This window comes from Podarcis vaucheri, assembly GCF_965113315.1.
Source record: "Podarcis vaucheri genome assembly, chromosome: 3".
Lineage (NCBI taxonomy): Eukaryota > Metazoa > Chordata > Lepidosauria > Squamata > Lacertidae > Podarcis > Podarcis vaucheri.
The window spans coordinates 75104620-75117999 of NC_138761.1; the positions used below are offsets into that span (position 1 = coordinate 75104620).

General features: G+C 43.6%; 1 protein-coding gene and 1 long non-coding RNA gene across 4 annotated transcripts in view; one reads left to right on the forward strand and one right to left on the reverse strand.

Moving 5' to 3' along the window:
• Positions 1-4924, forward strand: part of LOC309529006 — a 30760-nt gene extending 25836 nt beyond the window's left edge. Inside the window, exon 3 of the long non-coding RNA XR_014218025.1 lies at positions 4827-4924. This is a non-coding gene — a long non-coding RNA (uncharacterized lncRNA). The remainder of the gene's footprint in view (positions 1-4826) is intronic.
• SOBP (sine oculis binding protein homolog) overlaps positions 1-8658 on the reverse strand; it is a 147911-nt gene extending 139253 nt beyond the window's left edge. Inside the window, exon 1 of one of the 3 annotated variants that reach the window (XM_082216621.1) lies at positions 7520-8658. In XM_082216621.1, coding sequence (XP_082072747.1) covers positions 7520-7615 — 96 coding nt within the window. In that variant the 5' untranslated portion in view covers positions 7616-8658. The remainder of the gene's footprint in view (positions 1-7519) is intronic. The other 2 variants (XM_082216622.1, XM_082216620.1) reach the window with 2 other exon arrangements.
• Between the last annotated feature and the right edge of the window lie 4722 nt (positions 8659-13380).

Here is a 13380-nt window from a genome sequence, read left to right on the forward strand (position 1 = left end):
TTTGCCTCTCTTCTATATCAATAGCAATACCTATATTTTCTGCAGAATAAGTAGCTGTGATTCCAGCCCTCAGTTATCCAAGTATAGATATTATGTGCTCTATACTTATTTATTCTGGGTATTTGAAATACTATTTTTCCTTTTCGTGTGATTTGTACTTCTCCATGTTGAAGTATAGATGTTTGGATGCATGCCTGGAAATCAATAAAGATTGTTGTTTTTTTAATAGCCTTTGAACAATCCTATGTCCATTATTGCCCATTAAATAGGATTCTGACCTCTTGTGAACGTGCACTGCAGTCCTAAAGAGATCAAGCTAGCAGGATAGAATACTGAACTACTACTGCTGCTTCTATAACTAGTGTTTTGTTCAGGAACAGGGAACCTGTGCCCCTCTAGACACTATACAACTCCCATCACCCTTGAAGATGCCTGCATTGCCAGAAGTTGGACTAGATGACGCTTGTGGTCCCTTCCAACTCTACAATACTGTGATTCTATGCTGGCTGGGGCAGATGAGGGTTGGCATCCAACAGTATCTGGAACAGAGACAGCTGACCCATGACGCTTGGTGAGACAGTTGCCTCAGGTGGCAGGCTGGGGACAGCTGGCAGGGATGGCAGTTCCAGGCCCCTGAGGCGTATGACACTTGCCACCCCCTATGCTTGTTGCCCCCTGCTGCCTTCTCCTCTCTAGTCCCCTTTTCTCTCTCCCGCCACCTTCAGCATGCCAGGGCTTCTCCAGGCTGCCTCCAGGTGCTTAAGGCAATGGAGGAGGAGGAAGAAGTGAAGGCAGTGGAGGTGCCATTTGCTGTTTTGCCTCACGCAGCAAAGCATCCTGCGCTGACCCTGATCTAGAGAGGCACAGATTCTCCATCCCTGGTGAAGCATTTACTTTACACTACCTGTGTACTGTGCAGGCTATAGAGGTGATAAAACAATTGTCCGCCAGATAATTTTAAAATCATCAATAGATATGGGGGGACAGTTCAAAATAATTCTGAAAGTAAGGCAGCAAAGGAAATCCAGTTAAGGCTAAGATAGTGAGAGAAACAGCATTTCTAAAGGAGGGAAATAACTTGACAAATATAAGAGGAAGACAGCATGGAACTAGGCAGATAGATGGGAGGAAGAGGGGAAGAAGGAGAAGACAAAGAAAGGCAGTAGATGCACAACAGAAGACCAAGTGGAAAAATGAGAGAGCAAGCTCTTCTTGTGTGACGCTGGCCGTGTGGGAACCATTGCATCACTGCCCCTTCCCATGTTGCAAGCAGCTAGGTGAAAAGCCTCAAGCAATGTGGTCTGTCCTTGCTGTTTCTCTTCTCCATGCCAGCATTGCAGGCAGCTCTTTCCCAGCTGCAGGATGGGCTCCTCCCTCTTGGCCCAGTAATGCAGTATGGGGCTTATGTGATAAGAAACAGCCACCAAAGAAAACAGAGCATCAGTGGTTGGAAAGAGCCACCAGGACAAGTCTCAGTTCTGAGTACCAAGAATAGAAACATGCTGTGTGTCAAGAAGTATAATACTGGAGATCAAACATCAAAGAATGCAGACACACTGACACATACGAGCACTCAAAATAAACAAAGAGAAATTCACTGGAAACGCTGGATACGACGATTCCAGTTGAGTATAAAGGTTGGAAAAGAAGGGATAAAGAGGGGAACGAAAGAAATACACACCACACACTCAAAAAGAAATGAAGGGGGAAAGGAAAGGAGGATGGTATGTGATGGGAGATGCAATGTCAAGAAAGGTTAAAACTTATTTTTAAGGACAGGGTAGATTTGAGCACTCAAAAGGAGACAATGGATGAAGAAAGGTTGAATGGGAATGCATGAAGGAAGAGGAGATGGAGAGGAAGACTGCATTTCACAATACTATGCAATCAAGAATTGGCAGCCAAGAGTTATTGTGCCTAGACTGTATAGGGATTGTGAAGATATAGGAAGTCCAAATGATAGTTATGTCTGCCATCAATAAAAATAACAGAAAATGGGGAAATCACTAGTCATTTTTATATTTCTTGATGTTGTGACAACCAGCTAGCACTATATTTTTTACTATTTCTGATTTCACACTGATAACTTTCTGAATTGTGATTCTAAAGGCTCATATATAATCAAACAACTAAAGCCAAGGAAACGTTAAAACCAGGTTGCCAGGAATACCTAAAATGACAAAGCAGGTGATTGCTTGTGTGCTGTCAAATTGGGAGAGAATTATCTTTGCCAAAGAAACCTTCAAAACCTTCAACATTCTACAGAACCTTCTGTTCAGCTAAAATTGTTTTTGTTTTGCTTTTTGCTCATTTTTCACCTGAAGGAGCCCAGGCCACTATTTTGCAATATTTTTAATATGCATCACTTTAATCTTTTAGATTCTGCAGTACACACACATATTACATCTGGCTGGTGAAAAAGACTATCATGTTATCCTGTATGGGAATATGCATTTTTATCATACATGACACAGAGAAGGAGACTTGTGGATATATGATTATATATCTTTCTCTTAAGAGACTAAAGGCTTAAAAATGCAGCAGCAATTGTTTTCATTTACACAGTACTGTATATTGACTATATTTTACTGTGATATCATCATGCAGAGAACATAGGGCTTGCTGTTGCATAACTGATAATAGATTCTTTCCATTTCTTAAAATATATAGATCTCACTGATATGTGCTTCTCCAAATTTTTATATGCCGTTTTCTCTGCTAGGAAACAAGGGGTGAGACCTGGCAATTGCAGACAGGAAACACGAAAGACAAGTCTGTCAGAATCATTTTCTTCTAGGTTATGTTGCTGAACGCCTATTTCAGACTTTGAAAGAAGCAGAGTGAATTCTTTCTCTCTCTTTTTACTTCCTTGCATGAGTGAACTTAAGTACTAAAGCACAAAGTTAAACATCTCTCTGAAGCTAATAAATTTTGAGAGAGGGGGGGGAGAGGGAGAGAGGGAGAGAGAGAGAGAGACTCATCATTCTCTTTATTTCTGTTGGGTTTCAAGAGTAGAGGCCAATAATGTCAATGAACATACACTAGCCTATATGAACAGCTCCATTTCCCAGGGTTATTGGCATTTTCTAAAAATATACCTACCCACCTACCTACACTGAGGGGGGATGTATAAGTCATCCAGGCTTTATAGTGGCCCCTTACTTTCATGAAATCTTTGAATAGTATCTTCATAGTATCTATCATGATGTTCCTTGACTATATGTCTTTGTTAATCAGGGGATTCTCTAGGATAATTTTAAATGTCTCCCACTCTCTTTTGTTGTCAGAACCTTCTTTTTTTTACTGATTTTCATATTGTGATACATATTTCAATCACCGCCAGCAGAAATGTTAAAATGTAAGAACCTTTAACAGTTTACCAATAAATAATAACAGATGGAGACATCAGGAGTAAAACCTATTTTAGTTACAAATTACTTATTGAGAATCTACAAGGTAAACACCACAGGCTCACGGAGACAGCCCTGTGAAATTATAAAACAGATTAATCATGATCCCCACAATAGACAAAGAAGGTAAATGTGTAGATTAGCTCAGTCTAGTTTATTTAGAAAAATTTTCAGTACGATCTGATAGGTGCAATCACATTAATTCATTCAAATGTACATTAATTACGTATGGTTCAAAGCACTTTTCTTGCATTCTTGACAGTTGCATCATTATCTGGCATTAAACTTGTGTGTGACCTTAATCTATTTATATGGAACCATCTTTCTGACATGAATAAGATTTCTCTTGAGTAAAAGGGATGTGGATTTCTGAATTTCTTATATTAGATGAAACATATGTGCAAATACTAAGTTTGTCATCTCACACGTAAGTATTATATTCTTGATATGGTAAATGGTAAACCTTGTGCAGTATTCACATCACTACGAGACAACACTACAATTCTAAGGGCATCCTTTATCCACAGCAGGAAAGGAAGGCAAAGAGAAAGGAAGAACTGGGGGGAAATTAAGACACTGGAAATACATTGCAGGTCAGAGTGAAACAAAACATTTCTGTCTGGGGAAAAAAATCACTGAATTTTACTGAAATTCAACATAGGCAAACTATGCAGCCATGCACTTTTTTGCACACAATGTTGTTGACATTTTCTACAGCTGTCACCTACATTGGGCGAGAGATAAGCAAAATGCTAGGTAATGCTAGGTAATATCTACCATGATGAAACAGCAAACAACACCAGTTTCCAGTTATATTAAAACTGAGCAGCAAGTTGTATTGCTGATGTGACACAGGAAAAGCTAGTGCCTGAGTTTCCCTCCGTCATTACTGAGCAAATTATGAGGCTCTATCAAACAGCCAATCTTCAAGAAAATCTGTATGATGAGGTAATTTTATTACTCATTCATAGTGCCTTGTATTTGCTGGACTTAAAATAGACACTTGTACCCAGTGGCTTTTTATTACTGGAAGGAGGGTGGGGAGAGGGAATCACATACACGCCGGCCCTTTTTCTTACTCCTAGCAAATGGAAGCAATTCAATCCAACATGGGCTGAAACTTGAGTAGGTCACTGTACACCATGATAAAATTCCCTAATCCCTGAGCCAAATTTCCCTGAGGGGGCCCTCCTACTAGTCCTTCATTTTCCAAGCTGACTTTTCCATTCCCCAACCCTCTCTCTCCTGTTTCCCTCCCCTTCATCTCTTTCATTTCCCCCTACCTTACAGCCTTGATATCTGATCTGCTGCTGGGACTCAGGTTACAGTTTTTACAGCTTAGGCTGTCTATTGCTGTATATACATTCCTTTCTTTCTGCTCTGTCGTGATTACTTACCAGAGCTTATTTTACACAGGTCCAGATGAAAGCAGTTCAGATGAAGGGAAGCAGTCAAGCTGTTTGAACAGTACAGATATGTACCTACACAAGGGCACATTGTGTTCACAATGACATTTTGTTGCATACAGTGTTACCAGTTTGTTGTCACTATGCTCTTTAACTCTGTAAAGAGGAGGAAATCCCTCCAATATAGTCAATAAATGAAGAATTATTCTCAGAATGGTAATCAAGCCGTCCACATATGCAACACACTCGGATGCCAATCAGCTTAAAACTTTCATTATAATTTAAGACCATTCTGGAGAAAACCACCAATCCTATTAAAAGAATGTGGTCTGAAAGCTTAATAAGACAACTTGCTCTGGTAAGTGGTCTAGGCTGTCTGAAACCTTCTGCTGCTATTCACCTTTCAACCACCCAAACTATAAAAACTGTCTCCAAAGCTAGGTCAGTCCACAACCTTGGAGTCAATTGCTCATACAGCTAAAATTCTGATTTATTTATTTATCATAAGACTGTTCAACTGCTAACAGAGGCTTAAGGAAAGGAGAAACTTATCTGATTAAGGGTAATACAAACACTTAATATCATGGCCTTTTTATAAAAACAAAATGTGAGTAATTTTTCCTCCTTACACACACACACACACACACACACACACACACACACACACACACAGTGTTGTTTTTGTTTCTTCCTCACCATTTCAGACAAACATCTGTTATACTGCAGAAGAACAACTATCTCCCAAACCACCAAGTGTGCCTGCAGCCAAAGTAAACAAAACAAACCCAGAGGATCCAGCACAGTCAGCCTTTATATCCAGCCAGGATAACATTTCACATGTTTTGATTAAAATTAGCTAATTTGTAATCCTAGAACCTATGAAACTTAAAAACTGCAGTCCACACAGATTGCATGAAGCAGTGTCTTAAAGGGATAATGCATAGTGGGGCAATTTTCTGCACCCACTGTTCCCCCCTTCTCCTGCCCTCTTTAAAAAAAAAGTCAGAAAAGAAAACAAGAAAAAGAAAACAAAAACAAATTCAAGCCTGATCCAGCTGAGCAATTAGTGTTAAGTTGAAGTGTGTACAATGCTTCATCTCAAGATACGGTGTCATACATGTCTCAAGGAAATAAAGCTGTTGCAAAGGAATGTAGAGGATCTAGTCTAGAGAATGAATAAATGTTATTGATATGCAGGATATTTTCTCTTACGCATGCCATCTTTTTATTCAGATGCCCATCTGCCTGCTGTTTGAACAAATCCCGAGTAAGCACAAAAAGAAGGAATACAAATATAGCAAACTGAAAGAACTTTCCCCAATATTAAATTAAGAACTGAAAGAGAACCTGGGGATTATCCTTTGGTTTGGTGAAAATAAACAAAACAGCCCTGTTAATCCATATGCTTTACTATCCTTATACTCATAGTAGGTGTAGATGCATAGATACAGTATATATTTTACAGCTCAACACATAACTTGCACATTTCAGGATGTAACAGCTGTGATCAAACCTATTGTGAATCAGCTGAATGCCACTTCATTCCACATTCAAAACTGTGCTGTTTTCATTATTATTGGGTTTTGATTTTTTTTTTTAAAAAAAGCAAGTTCATCTCAGCCCTGCAACACGTGTAAGCCACAGGGTAAGGACAGATGAGAAGCATAAAATAAACATAGTTGTGGGCATGCAACAGAGGACCATTTCAGCTCAGCCTGCAACCCCAGGAGAAAAGAAGTCCTGAGGTGTGTTTCTGAGCAGCCGCTGCTATGCTAACATCTGGAGAGGCAGCCCATAGCCCTACCTCTGGAGCACAGCTGGATGGGCATCGTTTCCTGTCAAGACACTGACTTTCTCTCCTCCGGCCCCAACCTTTCCAAACAAACCTGTAATATATATATATATACATATATGCACACACACACACACACAAAACACATATGCATGAACCTTTTTTTTCGGACAGCTCTCTTTCAACACAACACTCCTCTGGTTTGATTAACTGTGAAACGAAGCATGGAAAACAGAAACGGATCAAGCAAAAGAGAGGAGGAGAAGGACAAGAGACCCTTGTGTCCAAAGCACAAGAATGATGTGCAGTTCAGACCATAACATTTCACTTTGACAATTTAATTACACAGTTGCAGCAGCTGGCTACTGGAAAAGGGGGGCGGCTGCCGAGAGGAGAGGGAAAGACAGGACTTAAATGACTTCCCTTCTTCTCTAACTTTAACATCCTCCGGGTGATTTGGCATAGCACACAAACAAAAAGGAGGGGTCGCTGAAACCTCTACGGGGTGGAAAGTTTCCTTTAAACAAAAAACCCCAAAAGCCACTGATGGTGATTAAGAGCAATAAATCAAAGCTGCTCAGTGACCTGGCTTTGTACGTAGCCTGTGTGAAGTGGTCTCTGTTTGCATTTCAGGAGAAAGAGTTGGGACTTGTATTTCGTGCCGGCGATGTGTTGTTGTTTTTTATTCGTATTATTCTTATTTCCAAACCAGAAAACAAAAAACCCGAGAAACCCCTTATTTATATGGCATCTCCACGCACGGGGGGCGGGAGGGGTGTTTGCGAGGAGCCTCCCCCATCTCTCCCTTTTCCCTTTTCGCATCTGAGAGAAAAAGAGAAGGAGAGAGAAGGAGAGACACACACACAGAGAGAGAGAGAGCGAAGGAAGGAAGGAAGGGCGCGCGCACATACCTTCATCTCTTCATTGATTTCCCTTTTCACCGGGTGAGCCGGTTTCCTGCTCCTTTTATTTTCCGGAGGTCTCCCTTCTTTCTCCATTTCTGCCATTTTTGTGTGTATCTACTTTGGCGGAGATGAAATGGCTGCTGGTATTATTTGGGTTGGTGGGGAGGGAGAGGGGGAAGGTTGTCGAGAGGGAGAGGGAGGGGAGGGAGGGAGGATGGTGGCCGGCGGCGGCGGCGGGAACCAAGGAGGGGGGGGGGCGGCGGCGGCGGCTTTCAGCGCTGGGCGAAGGCGTCAGCGAGGAGTGTCAAGAGGAGAAAGCGGCTCTCCGCTGGGCGGCTCGGGGATGCGGGCGGGCGGGCTGGGCTGCGTGGGTCGCGCCGGCGAGTCAGCCATCTTCTGCCTCGCTCTTCGCCTGCATGAAGGGAGCGCGAAGAGAGGCTCGCTCGCTCGCTCGGCGTGCGTGTGCGGTGTGTGAATGCGAGAGGGAAGGAGGGGTGCGGGGAGAGAGGAAAGAGAAAGAAAGGAGCACGGCCAGCTTCTTCTGAGGGAGATGGGGGGGGGGAGGCAAGCAAGCAAGCAAGCAGGACGGCCCCCCTGCCCAGGCAGCGGGCGGGGCTTCTACTGTCACCAAATCCTCCGCCTCTTCTTCTTCTTCTCCTGCTGCTGCTCAGGCTCAAATTCAAAAAAAAAAAAGGGGGGGGACTTCTTATGCTTCAGTTGTCATCCTCCTCCCCCGCGGGGACGGTCGTCCATGGCGGAAAACACACCAAGGCGCCCCCGTCTCTGTTCTCTCCCGCTACCCCGCGTCAAACGCACAACGCTTCCCCACACGCACAGACAAGACAGACAGACAGACACCGTCTTCGGTTACACGCTCTTGCCCACCACCACCGCCGCCGCCGCAAACATTGTGACAAAACAAAGTGGCCGGGGCAGCAGCAGGGCTTCTGTAAAGACGACGAGCGAATGTTTTTTTTAACGCCCTCAGTCCCCTCATAGAGAGATGCACAACACAACGCGTGTGTGCGTGCAAGGCTGTGTCCTCCTCAGACCGTGCGTGTTTGAGGGGAGGTAATTGGAAATGAGGGTTGCCTTCGGCTGGGGAGCGAGCCAATGGGTGGCAGGAGCAGGATTGTTTCTGTGGGAGCGGACTGAGAAATTGTGTGTGTGTGAAGGAGAGAGAGAAGTAGGGGCGCGCGCCCGCCAGCCAGCGGCCCCGGAGCAAGCGGCCAGGATGGATGGAGGATGCTGCGCGCGCGATACTGGCTTGGCCAGCTGCCCGGCTGCCCGCCCGCCTGCGTCTCTCTCTCTGCAGCGCGATTTCACCTTTAGGGAAGACGGTGATGAAGAAGAAGAAATACACCCATCATCAATAAAATAACATAAAAGGACGTCGCGCAGAGAAGCTGCCTGCCCACGCCACTCGGAGAGCAACGCATCTGTCGTCGCCCTGAAAGCACTCCCGCTGGGGCGGAGTTTGACGTTTCCATGGGTGGGCGGCTGTTGGCGAGGGGCTGAGCCGCAGAAGCCGCGCTAGCATCCGAGAAGCAGAGGCATTCGCGCAGAAGGAGAGGCTTTTGTTGTGCGTGGTTTTGGCGGGAGGAAGGCTTACGCACGCCCAGGCTGGGAACGGCCCTTCCAAAAAAGAGAAGAGAAAGGCACTAGTCCTCAGGAAAAGGGCCGTTTGTCCCAGAAGCAAGAGGAGGGCTTCCTAGGGATTAATGCGAGCCATCAAGGCTTTGGCCCAGAGCCCCTTCCCTCCAGTGCCAACAGTCAGGTCGAGAGCGTGTTCTTGAATGATAAGGCAGAGTGCCTTTGCCTGCCCCACCGCTCTCACCACAACCAGACCCCCCCCCCGTCAGAAGCACGTGTCCGAAACCAGGGGTCACACCTATCCGTGACTGCTAATAAATTGATGATGAAGAAGAAGTAATAACTATCATAGACACGGTAAATGCCTCCTCTTTCTCTTCTGTGTGGACAGTCCTTTGTCTCATGAACATCATTACCTCCTTCCCACCGCTAGCTTGAAAGCAGCCCCCAAATAATTCGGCTTTGCCCCCAATTGTTCTACAAAAGCAGGGCTAACTGGTCCCAGTCGTTAGTTTGGAAAGTAACCTGGAAATTAAATACCCACTCCATTAGCAGCGCCCCCTTCCCTCTTTCCCCTTCCTCACGTCGCACGTTTTGATCTTCTATAGATCTAGGTAACTCCCCCCCCCCCCAAGCAGACTCACTCTGTCATTTTAAAAGGCTTTGCTTACATCTATTTTGTTTCCGTCTTTATAAGCGTGGAGAGGAAGGGGTGATGTGTGGTGCTGATGATAGGGTGAACTTGCAAAACGAAGCTCTGAATTATTGCACACAGTGGAGGGGGATACCTTGATTATTCCCGGTTCGTGCTTTCCTACACTTTGGCAGTTCATAATTACCTGATACAATACAATATGGGGGTGTCCATTGTTCCATTAGTCAAAATTGTAATTGTGAAGGAATTTGTCATTATGACTGCAGCTGAGCTTAAAATTATATCCCTTTTTTCTTAAATAAAAAAACTTCAAAAAAATTAAAGACAGAATGTGTTCAGTGTAGCTATGAAGAGGCTCTCTTTTAAAAAACAACAACAACCCCCTTTCACCTGTCAAATCTAGCTAAGTTCGTTTTATACCTTACAATGTCTGATTTGCATTTCTGTTTAAGTTTAGACATGAGCTAAAAAAAGAAGGGTTTTTTGCTGGATTCCTGACTAGAATGTGCCACATTTGACTCTGCTAAGACAGCAAGGTAGAAGTACTTCAGCAAAAATAGAGTTCTGAAAGACATTTATGGCAGAAGGCATCAAATCTCTTATTCCAGAGAATCTCACTGAAGTCCAGTGGAATTTGCTAGGATGTACTCTGAAAGTTGGATGGGGAGAGCAGGATTCATCTGAGAACAGCCTTAAATCCCTGCTGGTCTGAAAAGCAAACAAGCGAGTTCCATAGACTGCAATGTAGCTTGTTTCCAAATGTGCAGGGAGATTGCCAGTGACACTCAGTTAATCGTTGTATTCAGCTTTTAATCTGTAAAATGTTTTACAGCCATTTTAATAGTAGCAATGAGAAATTGTATTTTAGAGCATTTCATATTGTCCACTATAATCCTTACTGCCTTCACCCCATAGAAAAATCCACCAGTGATACAGGTCACTGTTATTATCTCTATAACAGAGTGGTGGGACAGTAGATTGTATGGGGCAACCACCTACTCAGTTCATGACAGAGGTGATATCTGTACTATGAGATTCCTGGTTCAAGTTTTTTGAACTGTGAGAACAGGATGCTGGAGTAGATGGAACTTTGGCCTGATCAAGCAGACTTTTCTTGTGTTCTTAGCCATTACATTGCAGGAGCTCTCAACAGCCTCATCTTTATTGCATTTTGACCCTAGTACAAATATGAGGCTGGGCAATAAATAGGGTATTGTCCAGGTCCACGTAATAAGCCTACAGTAGAAGTAGAACTTGCATTCAGGGTTCACAATCCTCACCCACCTGAACACTGGTTCATAGTACCGTATTTTTCACCCCATAGGGCACACCGGCCCATAGGGTGCACCTAGCTTTTTTGGGGGGGGAAATAAAGAGGAAAAAAATATTTTCCCCCCCCCAGGCATGGGGCTGGGGCGGGGGAAGCCCAAGCTTCCCCCGACCCCAGCCCCCAGAACAGGCTGCTATCCGCAAGCCTTGCGGAGAGCCACCCGAAGCCCGAAGCCTGGGGGATGCTGAGCTCAGCGCGCCCCAGGCTTCGGGGTGCAGGCAGCTCGCCGCAAGCCGTGGGAGAGCTGCGTGAAGTCGCGCAGCTCTCCCACGGCTTGCCGATAGCTTCCTGAAGCCTGGAGAGCGAGAGGAGTCAGTGCACACCGACCCCTCTTGCTCTCCAGGCTTCAGCAAAAGCCTGCATTCGCCCCATAGGACGCACACACATTTCCCCTTCATTTTTGGAGGGGGGAAGGTGCATCCTATAGTGCAAAAAATACGGTAATTTACAGTGCAATCCTATATGTGTCTTATTAGAAGCGCTGTTGAGTTCTATAGAGCTTACTCTTAGGTAAGTGTGTACTATACTATAGGCCTGCAACCTTACTTGGAAAACACAGCCTTAGTGTAATCAAGCAATTGTCTAGTATTTTTACACCATTCATCAGCCAGAAAGACTATATATATATATATATATATATATATATATATATATATAGGCTGTCCCTATCCTCAGTTTACATTCTAAAATAAACTGCATGAAAGGAAAAGAGAAAAATGGGAAGGGAAAAGGAAAGCAAAGTGGGGTATAGGTAAATAATATAATAACAATACAAAGTAAGGCAAAGTACGACACCAATTCTTAAAGTGGCAAACGTCTCATAACAGCTGGAATGGAAACGGTTCAGGGAGAGACGTTGAAAGCAGCTGGTCTCTCAGCAGAACCAATGGTGTGGGCTTCGCTTCACTTTCTTCTCACAGGAGGAAAACAATTACAACTATAGCAAAAAGCGCTGGGCTTTGAATTACGGTATGTAAGCTCTCCCTCACCAAAGAAGCTTTGAAACAATAGTACCTAGTAGCAAGCAAATTTATTTGAATATGTGTGATTTTGATTCAAATTAAACTTATGTCCAAGTGAGTTGTTTGAAATCTGAGCCTAGAATTGTACTCCAACCCTATTAAAAATATGTGGGAATTTTGCAATTGGCTTTAATGTGTTGTCAATTTTATGCTGAATCAAACAGTAAACACTATGTTTTTGCAATAACTTTTTGCTTCATCAACAAGCCAATTACACAAATTAGAATCCATAAACCTTCCTCTTAGAATTGTAGCTGTCCATACATGAAACACAAGTGTGGGTGGGCTTATGCTCTAAAAATAAATCATAAAAGAGACATTTGGAATGTATTTGTAACATTTTGGAAATTAAACATGTCTAGTCGAGTGTAGAGTGTGGTTCTGTGGCAGAATTCTTACAGCCTTCTCCATAGTGAGGAGAGTGTATGTGAATAGCAGGTGTTTAGGACTACATAGCCTTAAAATCAAGTGTTCCAGCTTAACAGGTTTCTGACTCAGTTGGCTTTTATTTTGGGTAGAAGGGGAGAACAGTAATTTCACTCTTGTGCCAAACCCCACAAAAAATGATAATGAATCACTGAGGGGTTTTTTAATACATGCAAGCATGTCACTGTGCCTGTGGGTTTTTAATATACTGTGCTAGACAGAAAAAAAGATGTGTGTGGCTATAAACCTACCTCAGATTATATTTCAATAGGTTCAGCTTTAACCCTCTCATGCTAAATTGTCAAGAAACTCCTGGTTTTCCTTCCCAAGCATTTCTTAAATGTAAAGAGCCTCTCTCTTGGTTTGGAGGTCACAAACTTGTTTTCTTGCTTTCAGCTCCTTTTCAAAGCCTGGTTCTTTTGAATTTCCCACTGATTTTAATGGTCTTGCAACCTCCCCAGGAACTGTCCTTGGAACCTCCATTACAGTGAGGCCCACTTCATATGAAACAAGCACCACAATGCATGATGGCTTCTTGAAATACCTTTGCATAGCGGCTGTTCCACATGGTGAACTGTTCAAGTGCAATGGCCTGCCATAGGGACTCTTCTGTTAGGTGGTTTTCTTCATACCAACAGAAACAAGCAACAGGATGTTTTCTGTGGCAGCAAGGAGACAAACCACATGGTGGCAGCTTGTCCATAGGATAAGCCAATACACACAAACAGCTCCTTTCTTTTGTTCCTCATTTTCTCAACCCTTTAACTCAGTGACAAGCATAGTCTCTCTCTTTGCATAAGGCCAATCCTTGCACAATGAACTGAAAGTGAAATGGGACCAC